At 42.7% G+C, this 18,184-nt stretch overlaps 1 protein-coding gene across 1 annotated transcript in view; it reads right to left on the bottom strand.

Moving 5' to 3' along the window:
- Positions 1–448: 448 nt before the first annotated feature.
- LOC125455729 (tetratricopeptide repeat protein 9A) overlaps positions 449–18,184 on the bottom strand; it is a 68,608-nt gene continuing 50,872 nt past the window's right edge. The window contains exons 2-3 of the mRNA XM_048538101.2: positions 13,520–13,702; positions 449–2,027 (exon numbers count right to left, since the gene is read on the bottom strand). Of these exons, the coding sequence (XP_048394058.1) occupies positions 1,948–2,027; positions 13,520–13,702 (263 nt within the window). The 3' untranslated portion in view covers positions 449–1,947. The remainder of the gene's footprint in view (positions 2,028–13,519; positions 13,703–18,184) is intronic.

The following is an 18,184-nucleotide window of genomic DNA, read 5'->3' as shown; positions in this document are numbered from 1 at the left end:
TTAGAAGGGGTGGACGCTGGGAAGTTGTTTCCGTTAGGTGGGTTTACTAGCACCCGTGGGCACAGCCTTAAAATTAGAGGGGGTAAATTTAAAACTGAAATGAGACGACATTTCTTCAGCCAGAGAGTGGTGGGCTTGTGGAATTCATTGCCACAGAGTGCAATGAAGGCCGGGACATTGGAGGCCTTCAAGGCAGAGATCGACAAATTCTTGACCTCAGAAAGAATCAAGGGCTATGGGGAGAGTGCAGGGAAGTGGAGTTGAAATGCCCATCAGCCATGATTTAAATGGCGGAGTGGACGTGATGGGCCGAATGGCCTTATTTCCACTCCTATATCTTATGGTCTTACGGTCTTATGGGAAAAGAATACTAAATAAATTTTAATTTAGAGAGGAAAATGGCTTCCATACTCAGTTGCTGTGGCACCACAGACAACATTATCCTTTATCTTTTAGATGGTCACTGTGCAGATCCAGCACTTTCTCTTCTTATAACACATTCTTTGTACTGTTCTGCGCACTACCTTAAGATAATGTTTGAACTGTTCACAACAAAGGCTAATAAGAGCTGAAGCCATTGTCCAATTATTTGAAAATTGACAACTGCAGCATTTGCCCCATCACTTGTAATTTCATTAATGAGTAGTACAGCTTCCACTCTCCCTTTTGCAATGTGCCTGTTAGAGTAGAGAGACAGTCTCCCAGTAAATCATTTAAACAGCAGTTCAAAGTTAATAACTTATTAATGAAATTGTGAGCACTGACTAACACGCAAAGTCTCACAACCAGCAGATATATATTAACACCCTCAGGTCCCAAGATATTCAAAGTCTACTGTGTTAGAACACACATCTAGGTTTTCTGTGCAATTGCTAATGGATTCTATCACCACGGCAACGAATGGTTATCAGTGAGACCTAAAAAACACCCATCTTTTTACAGCAGCTTCTTTTCTAGTTGAAAAATAATACGTTCATCTCTCTTTCATTTCTCTAGCTTCCAAATGCACTTCTTTGCGTTAATTGTTTAAACGTCTCCACTAAAATAATGGATAGAGAAGCTCGAGACAAGTTCATTACGCATTTTGTATACTACAATGTAATCTCAGGGCAATTGCAAACAATTCTTGTGCTCTTCCTCCACTTTGTTTTTACCATTGCACTTAGCATGCTCAACACTTGTGTTATACCACAGCTAATTCCACTTAAATAAAAGTTTTTTTTTAATTTAAAGCGTGTTTATCAAAATTGATAATAGTTGTAGATACTTGTTCCCTTACTTTACATATATTTCTTAAAATCTGAGTATAATAATTCATGTGTATTATTTTAAACAGGTTCTATAAGCAGCAACTCTCAACCTTTCCCTCAAATCGCTAAAACCTGAACAAATAAAGGCTAAATGGCAGTGCAAATATACAAGACTGCTTTCTGTTCAAATGTTGTGGATGCTGTCCATCAAATCAATTGTTTCACAATAATCTCCCTTGGCCAGTTTTCAATCAGGACATCTGGAGTTGACCATTTTGCGAGATTGCTGTGGTGTCATTGCAAAAGCACGTTTCTCCCTATCCCTTAAGAGTAGTAAACTCCTCCCGCTCTCAGTTTCTCTGTAAACGTTTGTTAACAGTCATATTCTTTTTAAAAAATGAACCTTTTAAATGTGTTACCTTCCTCAACCAAGCAACGCAATTCAAAAATGTCCCAAACAAAGCTTGCCAATAAGTCTTGTAATGACGTCACAGCTTCGGGCTCACTTCCAATCCGTTTCTGGCTGCACAAAATGCCAAACTTCAAATGGCCTCTGGGTCTTCAATCCCTCAGCTGAGGAACTGGAGCTTGTCTCGAGCCGGCAAGCTTCCAATCCAGAGAATGAGGTTGATGGCGAAACAAAGCCCACCAGTCACCGCACCAGTTGTCCTCTCATACCCTGTCGTAGCAATTGCCTTTAAAGTGCTTCTTTTTCCTTCTGCGAGCATCTGCTGAGCTTCATCTCTGCCAGTTGGATGTATCTGATCACATTTGTATCTGCATTTTAAACAAAGACAGAATTAGCACAAAGTTGAGCCACCCTACACTCTATTCACTCACTGTTGTACCTTGGATTATGAAGCTTCACCAGGCCCCACCTTCCTCCTTGGGAAGTGCCAACTTTGGGTACAGTTTCATAACTACCATCTGCCTTGAACATTGTCTGATTAGGCAGTACAAGCCGAGAGGCTGATTCATTACCTTGCCTCATGACTGAGTGTAGTGTTACACATCTACAGAAAGCAGAAAGTTGAGACAGAAAGAATTTGCTGCCTTCCCTTAGTTTTGGGGCCAATCTGAGCATTGCCGTTATCACCCTGATTGTGATTGCCCACCTTATTAAAATGCAGCACTTGAGACTTCTCTCACTCCTTTCTTATCTTGGCATTTATACAACACAGGGTAGTTCAAAATCCCCAAAAGGTCATCACTAAGGAATGATGGGTGTGGGGACAATACGCACATCATCCTTCCTCAGCCTTCCTTTGAGCCTGTGGTTTCAGTGCATTTAAATACAGAGGAACAGGGGAAGCCTAAGTGACACAAATAAATTGGAGCTGCCATCCTCTTTACTGGTCCTGGTGAATCTTCAGTGAGAATGAATTGAAAGCAAATTTCAAAGTACCGAAAGACAAGGAGAGAACATAAGAAATAGATGCAGGAGCAGGCTATTTGGCCTTTCAGAGCCTTCCGCATCCTTCCCCACCATCACCCCTATTCCATTAGACCATAGCCCTGAGCCACAACACTGTGCCAGCTCTTCATAGCCCTCATCACTCTCTGATTTGAAAAATCTATCTTCCTACGCTTGAAATACTTTCAGGGAACTCGCCTCCACAACTCTCTGGGATAGAAAATTCCAGATATTGACTATCCTCTGGAAGAAGAAATTCCTTTCCGTCTCAGTTTTAAATGAGTGTGCACTTATTCTATAATAATGTCTTCAGATTGATGAGACCAAGCCCCCTTAACTTTCTCAACATCTACCCTCAATCATGTATGTTTCAACAAGATCATCCATCAGTCTTCTATGACTCAGAAGCCCCAAATCTCTCACATCTCAATCTTTGAACCACTCATTTACCACTAGCAAGCATTGAGATTTCAGAGGTAGCAAGCAGATCTAGAAGTGGTAAAGAATTGGTAAGAGATGTGCTTAGAAGCAGGGAAGTATATAATTTTTTGATGTATTGGGGGTTTTTTGGTGACTTTGTGTTTTATATCTGCTCAAAGCAAGGAAACACTGAATGCCATCAGGAAATCTGAATTGCATCAGTGGATGTGGACCAGAGTACAAAGGCAAATGAATATTTTTCCCTTTAACATTATTAAAAAGCAGTGCAACACTTGCATTATATTACAGCTTTTAGCATAGTAAAACATCCCAAAGTGCTTCATAGGAGGTTCATCTCAATCAGTCAATACCCCAGTGCACAAACTCACAGACCATGTGACTTGTCCTGTTGCCTTCCAGAGATTGTCATTCCTCATATCATCTGCTTCACCATACAATATTTTACATGGGCAGCGTAGGAAAGAAAGTTACATATTTGTACAGTGCTTTTCACCAGCTTAGGATAATGTTCCAAGTTTGAATTGGACGACCTAGGCACCGGAAAACATAATGGAAGAAACAGCCCCATCAACCATGCAAAGTCCTCCTAACTAATGTCTAGGGGCTAGTGCCAAAGTTGGTAAATCTATCTCAGAGCCTAGGCAACAGCCTAACATACCTTATAGCAAATGTCCCAGACACCATCATCAACATCCCTGGATATGTCCCGTCCCAGTGGCAGGACATACCTAGCAGAGGTGGTGGCACAGTGGTATACACTTGAGAGGGAGTTGCTCTCGGAGTTCTCATCATTGACTGCGGATTCCACAAAGTTTCATGGCTTCACATTAAACGTGGGAAAAGAAACCTCCAGCTGACTACCACGTACCGTCCTCCTTCAGCTGATGAAACAGCACTACTCCATGTTGAACAACACTTGGAGGAAACACAAGGGTAACAAGGTCAGAGAATGTACTCTGGATGGAGGATTTTAAAGACCATGGCCAAAGGTGGCTCAGCAGCAGTCCTACTGGTCGAGCTGGTGAGGTCCTAAAGGATTGCGTCTGCTGCAGGTGTTGAGGGAACCAAGAGGAAAAATATATTTGACCTCATCCTCACTAACCTGCTGACTCTGTATTTCATCTGCCCATGGCAGTATCAGTAAGAGTGACCACAGCGCAGGCTTTATGGAGAAAAATCTTGCCTTCATTTTGAGAATAACCTCTAAAGTGTTGTGTGGCACTATCACCATGCTAAAACGGGCAGAATTTGAACACATCTAGCAACTCAAGATGCGGTATGGACGAGGCATTGTGGGCCATCAACAGCAGCAGAATTGTACTCCAGTACAATCTGTAAGCTCATCGCCAGCCATACCCCCCACCTAACCATTACCATCCAGCCAGGGGATCAACCCTGGTTCAATGGAGAGTGCAGGAGTATATGCCAGGAACAGCACCGGGCATATCTAAAAACGTGGTATCAACCTGGTGAAGCTACCAAACAGGGCTACTGCATGCCAAACAGCATAATAAGTAAGTGACAGACAGAGCTAAGCAATCCCACAACCAATGGATCAGATCTAAGGTCTGTAGTCCTGCCACATCCAGTCATGAACGGTGGTGGACAATTAAACAACTCACCTGGAGGAGGAGACTCCACAAAGACCCCATTCCATTTCATTTGGGAAGAGTCCAATAAATCAATGCAAAAGATAAGGCTGAAGCATTCACAGTAATCTTCAGCCAGAAATGCAAAGTAGATGATCCATCGTGGATCCACCACTGTCTCCAGCATTACCGATTCCAGTCTTCAGCCAGTTCGATTCACTCCGCTTGATATCAAGAAACAGTTGGAGGCACTGAATATTACAAAGGTTATGATAACATTCTGGCAATAGCACTGAAGAGTTGTGCTCCAGAAGGTGCTGCGCTCTTAGCCAAGCTCTTCCTGGACAGTTAAACATTGGAATTAGTCTGACAATGTGGAAGATTGCTCAGTTATGTCCAGTACACAAGAATAGATCCAACCAGCTAATCACTGCCCCATCACTCTATTCTTCATCATCTGTAAAGCGATGGATGGTGTCATCAACAGTGCTACCTAGCAGAACCTGCTCAGTGACACCCAGTTGGGGTTCTGCCAGGGCCACTCAGCCCCTTACCTCATTATAGCTGTACTTCAAACATGGACAAAGAGCTGAATTCCAGGGGACAGTCCTTAATATCAAGATTGCATTCAGGAGTCCTGGCAGAATGGGAATCAATGGGTATCAGGGGGCAAACTCTCCAGTGGTTGCAGTCATACCTGGAACATAGGAAAATGTTTTTGTTGAAAGTCAGTCATCTCAGCTCCAGGGCATCTCTGCAGGAGTTCCTCAGGGTAGTGTCCTCAGCCAAACCATCATCAGCTGCTTCATCAATGACCTTCCCTCCATCATAGGGTCAGAAGCTGGGACGTTTGCCGATGATTGCACAATGTTAAGCACCATTCATGACTCCTCAGATACTGAAGCAGTCCATATTCAATTGCAACAAGATCCGGTCAATATCCAGGTTTGGGCTGACAAGTGGCAAATAACATTCGCCATCGCACAAATCTCAGGCAATGGCCACCTCTAATAAGAGAATCTAATCGCTGCCCCTTGACATTCAATGATGTAACCATCACTGAATCCCCACTATCAACATCCTGGGGATTACCAATGACTTGAAACTCAACTAAACTTGCCATATAAATACAGTGGCTACAGCAGCAGGTCAGAGGCTAGGAATACTGCAGAGAGTAACACACCTCCTGACTCCCGAGAGCCTATCCATCATCTATAAGGGATAAGTCAGGCATGTGATGGAATACTCCCCATCTACCTGGATGGGTGCAGCTCCAGTTCTCAAGAAACATGACCCTATCCAGGACAAAGTAGCCTGCTTCATTGGCACTACACATACAAACATCCACTCCTTTCACCACCAACACTCCATAGTACACACTACTGCTATCTACAAAAGGCACTGCAAAAATTCACCAAAGATCCTTAGACAGAAACTTCCAAACCCAGATGGACCATTTCCATCAAGAAGGGCAAGAGCAGCAGAACACAGGAAGCCCCTCTCACGATCCTGACTGAGAAATATACCACTGTTCCTTCATTAATGCTGGGTCAAAATCCTAGAATCCCCTCCACAAGGACACTGTAGGTCATACCACAGCACACGGACTGCAGCGTTTCAGGAAGCAGCACACCAGCAGCACCACCTCAAAGACAAGTAGGGACGGCCAATAAATACTGGCCAGCAGCAACAACTGTGCCCCACAAAAAAAAGTAATTGGATACCAATGAAATTCTTACATCACTGCAGTTAGATTTTAGCCACAATCTTGCAGAATTGAAAGGATTACAAATGAGTGACACCAATACCTGTGGTACCAATAGAATGGCCCTCCTTATAGAGGGGAATGTTACCATAGCATGAAGGACTCACATTAGCAGATCTCCTTAAGCCAATACAGGAGTTTGCATCCATTCAAACTGACTGCAGTGCCTGTCAATATCATCATATTGTCAGTGTTGAGTTGACAAGGCCCAATCTGCTGGGCAGAGATTAACTGAATAAAATGAACAGCTTGCACTTGAAAGTCTGCTTTATGAAATCAACCAACTGAGTTATGAGAGAGTTAGCTATCAATTCATCTGACAGGAGTCCCATATGGGAGACTGCCTTCCTGAGTATGTGGAATGCCCTGGCTTTTTGTGGCACTTCCTGACTGGATGTCTCCAAACAGGCAGAGAGAAGACTGGTGGAAGTCTTTCTGATGAGGAAACAAGTCAACATGATAGATGTTGAGAAGATGAAAACTGGGACCCATAAGAATGAGACATCACATTGTAAATCCAACAAGGAATTCAGGAGAATTGGTTTTATGCAGTGAGAAATGGGATTGGATATTGCAGGGAGTGGTTGTGATGCAATGCTGGACTTCTTATTTCTTGATTTTTCTAATTTTTTTTCCCTAAGAGCTTGTACTGGAGAAGTTCTTTCTCGATACCTTTGAACCTAAGATGGTGCCATAAGTGGTGACTTGTAAATTTTTCACTGCACTCATTTGAGTACATATGACAATAAATCTAATTCAGTTCAATTCAAATACGATAATGTTTACTGCACAGTCAAAAACCTTCCACAAAATCGATTGCACTAACCATCTTAATCAAGCCGGATAACTACAGTGATAATTCTGCTTCCACGAGCGCTCTTTCTTGTGTTCTCTTCATAACAGCAAGTTGGAGAACGCATTTGAAAATTCCAAACAATGGAAGAATATGAACAGGAAACATAAAACAAACTCAGGAAGCACTGGAAAGGTAGCAGAAAGTTACTATCCTTGTGACCCACAAGCCTGACGGAAACTTGCATTTCTTAGCCATGTTTATTTCTTTGTCACAATGTGACACTTCCGATTCACAGCTCCTGAGTGTACAGAGCAAGCCACTGAAGCTTGATCCTAATACAAAACAGAACCCAAAGTAGTAAAAGGGTTGGTTCAAGACAGTCACAAATACCGTAGATATAGACTTTTTGGAATAAATAGAAACGTTACTTTGCTAAGCCTGCATTTATTTTAACAGTGGTAAATTTGGAAACCTAACTGGAATAGAGATTACTTGAGCTCCAAGTACGCTTCAAAAGTAAACTCCATACATAATTGGCAATGTGTCTGCCACCTACTAGCACAAGCACCTTGGCACAGAGGTTCCTGTATTAACCTTCTTTTTTTTCCATAGAAGTATTTTTACTGTTGACCAAAAAGACCAATTTAAGAGTGGGAGAAGATAGGATATGGAAGGAACAGGAGTGTAGAAATGTAGAAACTGGAACTCCCTTTTCAGCTTCTCAAACTAGTCATGCAATTCAATGAGATCAAAGCTGGAACCAAACTCCCATATCCTTGATACTATTGAATAAGAAAAATAGCAGCTGATCTAGCATCAATTGCCATTTGTAGAAGAAAATTCCATACTTCTACCATCAGTTACATATAAAAGCGTTGACTAATTTCACTCCAGAAATGTTTAGGCTATTATCCTCCAGTCTTAGATTCCTCAATCTAATATATATCCTTTAGCATTAGCTAACTACCTCTCTTAAGGGGTTACATTTGTTGTGAAGTCCATTAAAAAAAATCAATGTACCATCCCTTGTTTGCTACTGCAGTCACTTCTTCAAGAAACATAATCGTGTTTGTCAGGTTTGACCTCTACGTTTCTAATAAAAGAAATGAGCTGAACTTGAGCACTGCAATAGACAGCAGCTTTAATTAGTGAGCCTTTTTCATTTGACAAGTCATTTGTCTTACTTGGATCACAGTATGAGACAGAGGCCGGTTTTGTTTTAGATTGGAGCAAACGAAGGATAATCCCTGGTGCCTGCCAAATAAAGACCCATTCAGCCGGAAACATTTGCAGAGATAAGGCCTGATGAACCTGTTGCAAATGTGTGGCCATCCATCCCCACCGACCAGCCTCTCACACCTACCTCCACACATGCAAGCACGCACACACACACACACACACACACACACACACACACACACACACAGGGACAAGAAACATGCAGCTGTAGAGGTGAGAGACTCAGCACAAGTCCTGAAAAAAATTAGTCTCATGGCACTTATCTGTGGTAAGAAATAGTAAGGGAACTGTGAAGATGGTAACACTGGCCAGGGAGAGGCCAGAAATCACCAGGCAGTGAGGAAGAAAGTGAGCGAGACCCAGAGCAACAGCAGGACCTAGAGGCAGGAGGCCGAGACTCAAGACAGGGGAGCACAGATAAAGAGAAAGAAAGCAAGTAAGAAAGCAAACAAGAAAGAGAGAGGGAGAGAGACAGAGAGACTGGAGGCCTGGCAGCACCGTGGAGGGTCAAAAATTTGATTTTTGCCTTTTATTGTGACCTTGGTATTACAAGGATAAGACCACAAGATATAGGAACTGCCCAGCAACCGGGATCAACTAGTTTAACTGGTCATAAATAACAGTTTGTAACTGTTTCATCTCGATGGTTAATGCTGTTCCTTTCCTTCTGCAGTAACAGTGTGACAATGTGTGCCTGAGGAATGCTATGGAGAGAGATGAAGTACTGAGCCAAATTTGTTGAACAAAAAAAGAACCTGAATTATTTGGCAAACAATTTCCTGCAGATGAAAAGAAAAGGGAGAATCTGGGATCTGTGAACTTTCAGATGGCAGCCTCTAAGCAGTCACAAATTCAAACATTACAGTTGTATTTTTAGGATTAAGGATTCATTGGGTTGTGCAGACTGTCAAGGACAGAAGTAGCTACAGGTAAAATTGTGTGTTATTCCCCACAGATGATAAGTAAACTATTCAAAACCTTTTAGTTTGAGTCCCTGAGTTGTAATAGCTGCAAGTTAATGTATTGTGTTGCCCTTGAACTGGAGTGACGGGGTAAGGTATTAAGAGGTGGTTAGCATAATTAGCTGGATGGTTAGTTCACAAAGCGGTGTGATGCTGACAGCGTGGGTTCAATTCCCACACTGACTGAGGTTACCATGAAGGTCTCCTTCTCTGCCCTCACCTGAGTGAGGTGGCCCTCAGATTAAACCACCATCAGTCATCTCGTTGAAGTGAGAAGGGAATGCTATGGCCTGGTAAGACTTCAGCGACTTGATTTAAGTAGTAACCAGCAAAACTGTGGAAGCTCAGACATTAAGCCAACTCAAGCGAGAGATTGATAGATTTCTACTTACTCATGGCACTAGGAGGTTTTGGAAAGAATATGGGTTTGAGGTAGATAATCTAGAATGGTGGAGAATAGAACAGATTCAAGGGGATTGCTCCTCCCTCTTATGTGTTTCATCAAAGTTCAAGTCTCAGGGATGCCCTCACTAATTTTTCTCCTTCCTGAATACAATCAGTTGTGTGACCTCCCTAGCCATCCCTGTTGTGATCAGATGAATAAGCACAATCAAGAGTGTGAACCTGAGCTTTCCTACCCTGCATGGATTTCGATCAATTCACGAGGTTAATAGGGCAAACCTTTGTTTATCTTTCCGGGGTCTGGGGGTGTAGAGAGTGGCCAGGGAGTTTTAATTCTTTTGATCTCCCAAAAGATTTAGTTTCCAGTGGAGTGGAGTTAGCTGCAGAGGAGATCATGGGATCAGGTAGATTTGAGCCCTGAGATGGGGTGAGTGGTGGAAGGTTGGGGAGGTGCAGGTGGAATGTCCGATCCCAGGAGGGTGTTTGGAGGTGGTCAGGAAATTGGAGGCATCAGGGATTACCGCTTGGATGGAGGGTGTCTTTGGACTTTATTAAGGGTATTGGAGGCTTGGAGAAGTGGTGGAGGAGGGAGTTTGTGGGTATTGAAGTCAGAACACTTCAGAGGGGGCGTGGATTTCTAGTGTGGGGTGAGGGGGCGAGGTGAAATTGGACGCTCTTTGGGGAGATCGGAAAGATTGAGCATGGAGTAGCTGTCTGATTGCAGCAAGCCTGGATGCCAGCTACACTGGATCCAGCAGCTCAGTAGAAAGCCACGTACCTTCAGAACCAGCAGACTTCAACTCACTTTAGCCAGTGGACTTCCTGGCCAGAATTAGAAGTGCAAAATGATAAATATACATTATTCATTTTTAAATTGCCAATTACCTCACTTCCTGGGCACAGAGTTAGTCACTTGACTCCCCCATTTAGCCTTTTGTCAAATCAGAAGTGGGTGGAGTGGAGGGTCAAAGGTCAGGATTCAGATTGTTAACACTAACCTCACAACCAACCTAAATGCTCCCTATTACATACGAAAAACTAGTTACTGCTGCATGTAAGCAAACTTGTAACCAAGTGTGGAACTGAATCTAAAAGATACAGCAGGGCTTCAGTAACTCCTGTTGGGTTTGGGGTGGGGCAAAGATCACTAACAAAAGGTACGGAAATTGAGAAGATTTATTGACTATCAAGGATCAGTTGTGACTTCATGCACTAATTTATTCTATTCTACATAGAGAACTGACTCAACTCTTGCCCCTCTACTGACACAAATTTGAGAGGTTCTGTGGATGAGCATTGTGTTCAGTTACAATTCAGCAACATTTAGAATGTAGTTTGTCTCCAGTTAAAGTTATTAATCAAACATTTCCTGGTCTAGACTCCAGAAACAATTAGATGAGTAACCAATAACTCTTTAATTTAACATCTGCAGTACAAATGTTAATTTTGAGAAATTACTGTTTTTGGAAACCTACTGATTATTGAATATATTCCATTGAGATCTAGTGCATTGAATAGTGATGGCTTGGTCACAGCACTGCATTATCTTAATAGCAAATTCAGAATAATTGTGACAGGCTGGTGAAACCCAAGATACACATCAGTTCCCTCAATATTGTGTAAAATTGCCCAGAACAATCAAAGATAATACAACTTCTTGCACTGAAAAGAATTGATTTCAACGATTTCAGACTATTTCTGCTACGTTACCCATTTAACGTAAAGGCTGCTAACCTGCTCCATGGTCTCAAAGCCGCACACTCATCAGTTGTTCCTAGCTTTATATTGTAAGAATATTAGCCCATCAGCAGATAGAACATAGATGCCTAATGTGGTGCTTCTTCTGGCATCATTAAGAAAGAAACAATGCTGCTCATAACCTTCACTACTTGATCACTGTGTTACTGTGGTATTACACCAAGAATTGCAAAGCCCAAGATGCACATTAGATCCATCAATAATGTGTAAAATTAATCAGAATGATCAGAAATAACATTTTCTCACAACAAAATGAGTTGATTCCAATTGTCTCAATCTACTTACATTAGAGATATCACCTCCCGGGTTACCCTCTCACTACTTACAGAATAGCCAGTGAAATTGACGGCCGCAGAAAGTAATTGAGACCAAAACTTTGAATGTTTTCAAAGTGTTAGGTGCAGTTCTTAGGGCGATTGGGTCATTGGGCAAAAGCAGGAGCAGGGTACTGAATTGGATGATCAGCCATGATCACACTGAGTGATAGAGCAGGCTCAGAAAAGGGGCCGAACGGCCTACTTCTGTTCCTATTTTCTAAGTTCATGCTACAGAGAAGAAGGCGGCCGCTCAGTCCAGAAAGCATAGGTTTAAGGTGATAAGGACAAGGTTCAGTACAAGGATGTCATTAAGCATTGCCTAAGCAATATTAAAAAAAAGCCAGTTCAAAGAAGCAGTACAGTGGCCCAGTGGTTAGCACTGCTGCCTCACAGAGCCAGGTATATAGGTTCAATTCTACCGTCGGGTAACTGTCTGTGTGGAGTTTGCACATTCTCCCCGTGTTTGCATAGATTTGCTCCGGTTTTCTCCCACAGTCCAAAGATGTACAGGTTAGGTGCATTGGCCATGCTCAATTGTCCAGAGATGTGCAGGTTAAGTAGATCAGCCATGGGAAATACAAGGTTACAGGAATAGTTTAGGGGGTTGAGTCTGGGTGGAATGCTCTTCAGAGAGTTGGTGTGGATGTGTTGTGCCAAATGGCCTGTTTTCACACTGTGGGGATTAGATTCAATGATTTAAAAGGGACCTGAGGGGCATCCTTTTCACACACAAGACAGTCCATTTATGGAATGAGCTGCTGGAGGAAGTGAAAGTGGCAGGTGTAATTACAACCTTTAAAAGGCATTGGGACAGATACACGAAAAGGAAAGGCTTGTGGGGATATAGGCCAAATGTTGGCAAATGGGACCCGTTTAGTCAGCATGGACGAGTTGGACAGTAGGGTCTGTTTCCATGCTATGTGACAATGTCTACGCAGAGCAATTCATCTATTGCTAACGGCCTCCCACTGCTCCCCTCTACCCCCGACCATAACCCTGCATATTTTTCGTTTTCAGATAATAATCCAACTCCATTTCGAATGTCGTGGCTTGAACATGTCTCCACCACAATCCAACGCAGCACATACCAGATCTTAATCTTTTAAACCAAAAGCCTTCACAGGACTCAATAAAATTCCTTTGTCTCTATTTTAAAGTTCAGCTTCTAAAATGATAACTTATACACCTTTCACCACCAAGTCACATCCTTGCCTGTACTCAGGGATGACAAAGTAATGCACCAGTTTTCTTACAATGCAATATCAGGTAACGCAATAATATTCAAAGGCAGCAGTCCTCCAGTTGTCAGCTAAAGCAAGCATATAACATGTTAGATTCTTAACTCAGGGTTTCATATGAAATATATAGAGTGCAAATTTTCCTTTTGTTTGGGAAAAAAGAAATGCTGTTTGCTTTGAACATGCTACAACCATCAATCGAAATGAAGATGATGCTTAATTGTGTATATGTCCACACACACACAACACACACACACACACACACACACACACACCCACACACACACACACACAAAATGTGCACTTTAATACTCACCTTTTTGCAGGGTATATTGGGAAATAGCTCACCTGTTGGCTCTCTGTTCCTTGCTTCCTTCAGGTAATGTAATGCCTTATCATAATCTCCGAGATGATAATAAGCCACACCAGAACGATACAGGGCCTTGAAATTATCCCCTTCTTTCTTCAGGACTTTGAGGCAATATTCCTTTACTCGTTCATAGTTCACTAGTTCCGCTTGTAGCAAGCAAGCTTTTGAGGGAAAAAAAATGAAGAAAAAGCACAAGGGATCAGTTGTTAGAATTCTTAAAGTAGGCTGGAGCACTGACACTAAAAATTGAATTTGTAACAAGGAACTGCACATAATATGGTGATTCTGGTACACTGGGGATTGTTTGGTATGGGATAATTGCAAAGGGAATTTCCATCACAGTGAAAATGGAACACACACATCAACTGAGGGCATCCTCATCAAGCCGCATCACTTTACATCCAACTGATGTATTTTGCGATCAATTTCATTACTATTTGCCGTCTGCTCATTACACCACGAGCATTTTTCACTTTAAAAAGACAGCAATGTGATATGCAAGGTAGCATGTCAAAAGGCCCGTCTCTAGTCTGATGCAGGGCAGGCACTGATACAGTGGGAATGTCACAATCCACAACTCCAGGCCAGTGCTTTGGAGGCAGAGGTTGAATTCATGGCAGATGCTGGGATTGGAATTCAATAACAATCTGAAAAAAAAGCTGGCCTAATGGCAACTGTGTAACTTTTGTTGACTGTTATAAAAGCCCATCTGGTTCACCCACGTCCATTAGAGAAGGAAATCTGCAATCCTATCTGGTCTGGCCTACATATGACTTCAGACCCACAGCAACGTGGTTGACCCTCTGAGCAATTAAGGATGAGTAAATGCAGGTTTAGCAATGTTCTCATCTGATGAACAATTTTTTTTTGAAATGGTGAACAGAGAACGAGCAACTTCTGTCTGATATTCCCTCTCTCTCCATCAGGTATCATGCACTGAGATTACTGTACTGACAGTAGATTTCCACATGCTGGTCAATGTTCATGCTTGACAAGATGTTGTAGTAGCTTGTCATTGGCTTCAGCTGGCTTTGGCTAAACTGAAGTTCCCTCCTGCTTTTGTCATCTCATCATCATATTGGGCTCTGCATGGTTGAGATATAGTGCTGCCACCAATCCTCCTTTCTGTATGAATCTAAGGATATATGTCACTATCAGCAAGGTGATAAGACCATAAAGTCTGGGAGCAGAATTAGGCCATTCAGCCCATTGAGTCTGCTCCCCCATTTTATCATGGCTGACATGTTTTTCAGTGCCATTTTCCTGCCTTCTCCCTGTAACTTTTATCCCCTTACAATCAAGAACCTAAACATAAGTCACTGTAAAAGCTCAGCAGGTCTGGCAACATATGTGAAGAAAAAAATCAGAGTTAACATTTTGGGTCTGGTGATTCTTCCTCAGAAGGAAACATTAAGTCTGACTGTTTTCTTCACAGATGCTGCCAGGCCTCCTGGGCTTTTTCAACATCTTCTGTTTTTGTTCCTGATTTACAGCATCCGCAGTTCTTTCGGTTTTTAATCAAGAAGCTATCTACCACTGTCTTAAATACGCTCAATGTCTTAGCCTTCACAGGTTCACCACCCTCTGGACCCACAGTCCTCAACTGCTCCTCCGTTATCCCCAAGATTATTCTTGCCTTTGTTGTCCGGACCCCCTCCGATGCCAGCACATCTTTCCTAAGATGTGGGGCCTAAAGCTGCGCGTGATATTCCAAATATAGTCTGACCAAAGCCTTACACAGCTTCAGCAGTAAATTCTGTTCTTGTATTCTAACCATCACAACATGCATGCTAACCTTACATTGGCGTTCCACCTGCCAATTGAACCTGCACGTTAACTTTCAGAGAATCTTGAACTAGTACTCCCAAGTCCCTTTGTGTTTCAGATTTCTGAAGCTTTTGCCCATTAAGAAAACAGTTTATGCCTCTATTCTTCCTATCAAAGTGACAACCTCACACTTTCCCACATTGTATTTCATCTGCTACTTCCTTGCCCACTTGCCTAGCCTATCCAAAGCCCTTCTGCAGCCTCTCCACTTCCTAAACACTACCTGTTCCTCCACCTATCTTTGTGAAGTTTGCAGATGACACAACAATACCCTCAATTCCTTTGTCCAGATCATTAATGTATAATGTGAATAGATGTGGTCGCAACACAGACCCGTGTGGGTTTCCACTAGTCGCCAGGTACCATCTGAATTCTATGCCTTCTGCCAGTCAGTTAGCCAATCCTCCATCCATACCAGAACCTTGCCTCTAACACCACAGGATCTTATCTTATTTGGCAGCTCCAACACAGCACCTTGTCAAAGGCATTCTGGAAATCCAAATAGACCATGTTCACTGACTCTCCTTTGCTCAATTTGCTCATTACCTCCTCAAAAAATTCCAACAGTTAGGCATGACCTTCCATTGACAAAGCCATGCTGATGTGGGCCTATTTTATCATGTACCCCCAAGTATTCTGCACTCTCACCTTTAAAAATGGACTCTAAAATCTTACCAACCTACAAGGTTAGGCTAACTCATCTATAATTTCCACAGGCATGTAACATTAGCCATTTTCCAGTCTTCTGGGAACCTCCTCCCAAGTCCAGCAATTCCACCTTCAAGCTTTTCAGCTTCCCCAGAAGCTTCTCCTTAATGGTGGCCACTTCTGCTCCAGACTCTCTTGAAGTTCTAGCCCACTGCTGGTGTCTCCTACTCCAAAAACTGATGCAAAGTACCAGTTCAGTTCCTTCGCCATTTCTTTGTTCCTATTGCTACTTCTCAAGCGGTCCAACGTCTGCACTTGCCTCTCTCTCTATACCCTTTACACATCTAGAAAACCTCTTGCAAACTTTTTATATATTACTAGCTAGCTTGCTCTCATATTTCATCTTTTCCCTGCTTATTGTTTCTTCTGTTGTCCTTTTGCTGGTTTTTAAAGGTTTCCCAATCCTCTGGCTTCCAGCCAATCTTCACCACATCGTATGCTTTTTCTCTGTTTTTATGTTGTCCCTGATTTGCCTTCTCAGCAATGTTTGCCTCACTGCAGAAGCTGGAATCCAAGGTAGACAAACAGGAGGCTGGAAAAACACAGCATGCCATGCAGCATCTGGAGGAAAGGAGAAGTCAATGTTTTGGGCATTACCCTTTTTCATACCTGGATGTGGGGGTCAGGGGAGCTGCAGATAAAAAGGGGACGTGGGGTGGAGGCAGAATGTGGTGATAGGTAGGTGCCGGTAGTTAAGTACAACGTGGTTGGTCAACACGATGGACGAATCTGGTTGGTGCTGGAAGGGAGGGTCAGAAGGTGGAATGGAATGGAGGAGGTGGGGGATGGGTGGGAAGATTATTTGAAGTTGGAGAACTCACTGTTGAATCCTCTAGGATGTAGGGTGCCCAGGCGGAAGATAGGGTCTTTTATGGTTACAGGGAAAGACACTGGGTGAATTGGAGTGGTTGGTATGAAGTATGGCATGAACTAAGGAGTGGCAAAGAGTCCTTGGTTCTTTTTCCTTGGGATGAATTTCTGTTGTGCCTCCTGAATTATCCCCAGAAATTCCTGCCATTGCTGCTGTACTGTCTTCCCTGCCAGGCTCTGTTCCAATCAGCTCTGGTCAGCTCCTCCCTCATGGTCTTTGTAGTTAACTTTACTCATTTTTATTTGCATTAGATTTGATTCCAGCTTCTCCCTCTCAAACTCAGGGTGATTGCTATCATACTATGGTCGCTGGCCCCTAGGGGTTCCTTCACCTTAAGCTCCCTAGTCAAGTTGCCTCATTACACATCATCAAATCCAGAATGTGCTCCTAAGATGCTGCTTGGCCTGCTTTGTTCATCCAGCCCCACACTTTGTTATATCAAATCCAGAATTACCTGTTCCCTGCTGGGATCTACGACAAGCTGCTCCAAAAAAGCATCTTGTACACTTTCCACAAATTACTTTTCTTTAGATTTGCTACCAACCCGATTTTCCTAGTCCCCCTGCATATTGAAGTCCCCAATGATTATTTTAATAGACTCTTTCTTACATGCTTTATCCAACTCTTGATTTATTTTCTTCACCACATTCTGACTACTACTACAAGGCCTGTGTATAACTCCCATCATGGTCCCTTCTCCTTTGCATTTCCTCAATTCTACCCACACTAATTCTATGGCTTCCATATCTATATCGCTCCTTGCTATTGGTTTAATTTTATTTATTACTAACAAGGCAACCTCACCCTCTCTGCCCATCTTCCTGCCCTTTTGATAGGGCACGCATCCTCGGATATTTAGTTCCCACCTCTGATCCGCTTACAGCTATCCACAACATCGTATCTGCCCATTTCAATCTGTGCTACAAGCTCATTCACCTTGTTTCATATACAGCGTGTATTTTAGTACAATACTTTCAGTCCTGCATTGATCACCCACCCTTCTCATAGTTCTCCCTTTATTTGCTGAGCCTGAAGTTAGATTACTGGCTTTTTCCATACTCTGTATCCTATTAATTGTTCTGGAAATGTTAGTAACCACTTCTGAGTCCTTTTCCCATTTCCTTTTGTGGGTAATTTTCTGCTCCACTCCAACAAACCCCTCCCCCCCACCTCCCACCCCCAAATTTAAATTAAAGCCCTGTCTGCAGCCCTAATTATGTGCTTCACCATTACTCCA

This window comes from Stegostoma tigrinum, chromosome 10 (assembly GCF_030684315.1).
Source record: "Stegostoma tigrinum isolate sSteTig4 chromosome 10, sSteTig4.hap1, whole genome shotgun sequence".
NCBI lineage: Eukaryota > Metazoa > Chordata > Chondrichthyes > Orectolobiformes > Stegostomatidae > Stegostoma > Stegostoma tigrinum.
The sequence above is the reverse complement of the archived record's forward strand: the minus strand, read 5'-3'. Positions and strand labels throughout refer to the sequence as shown.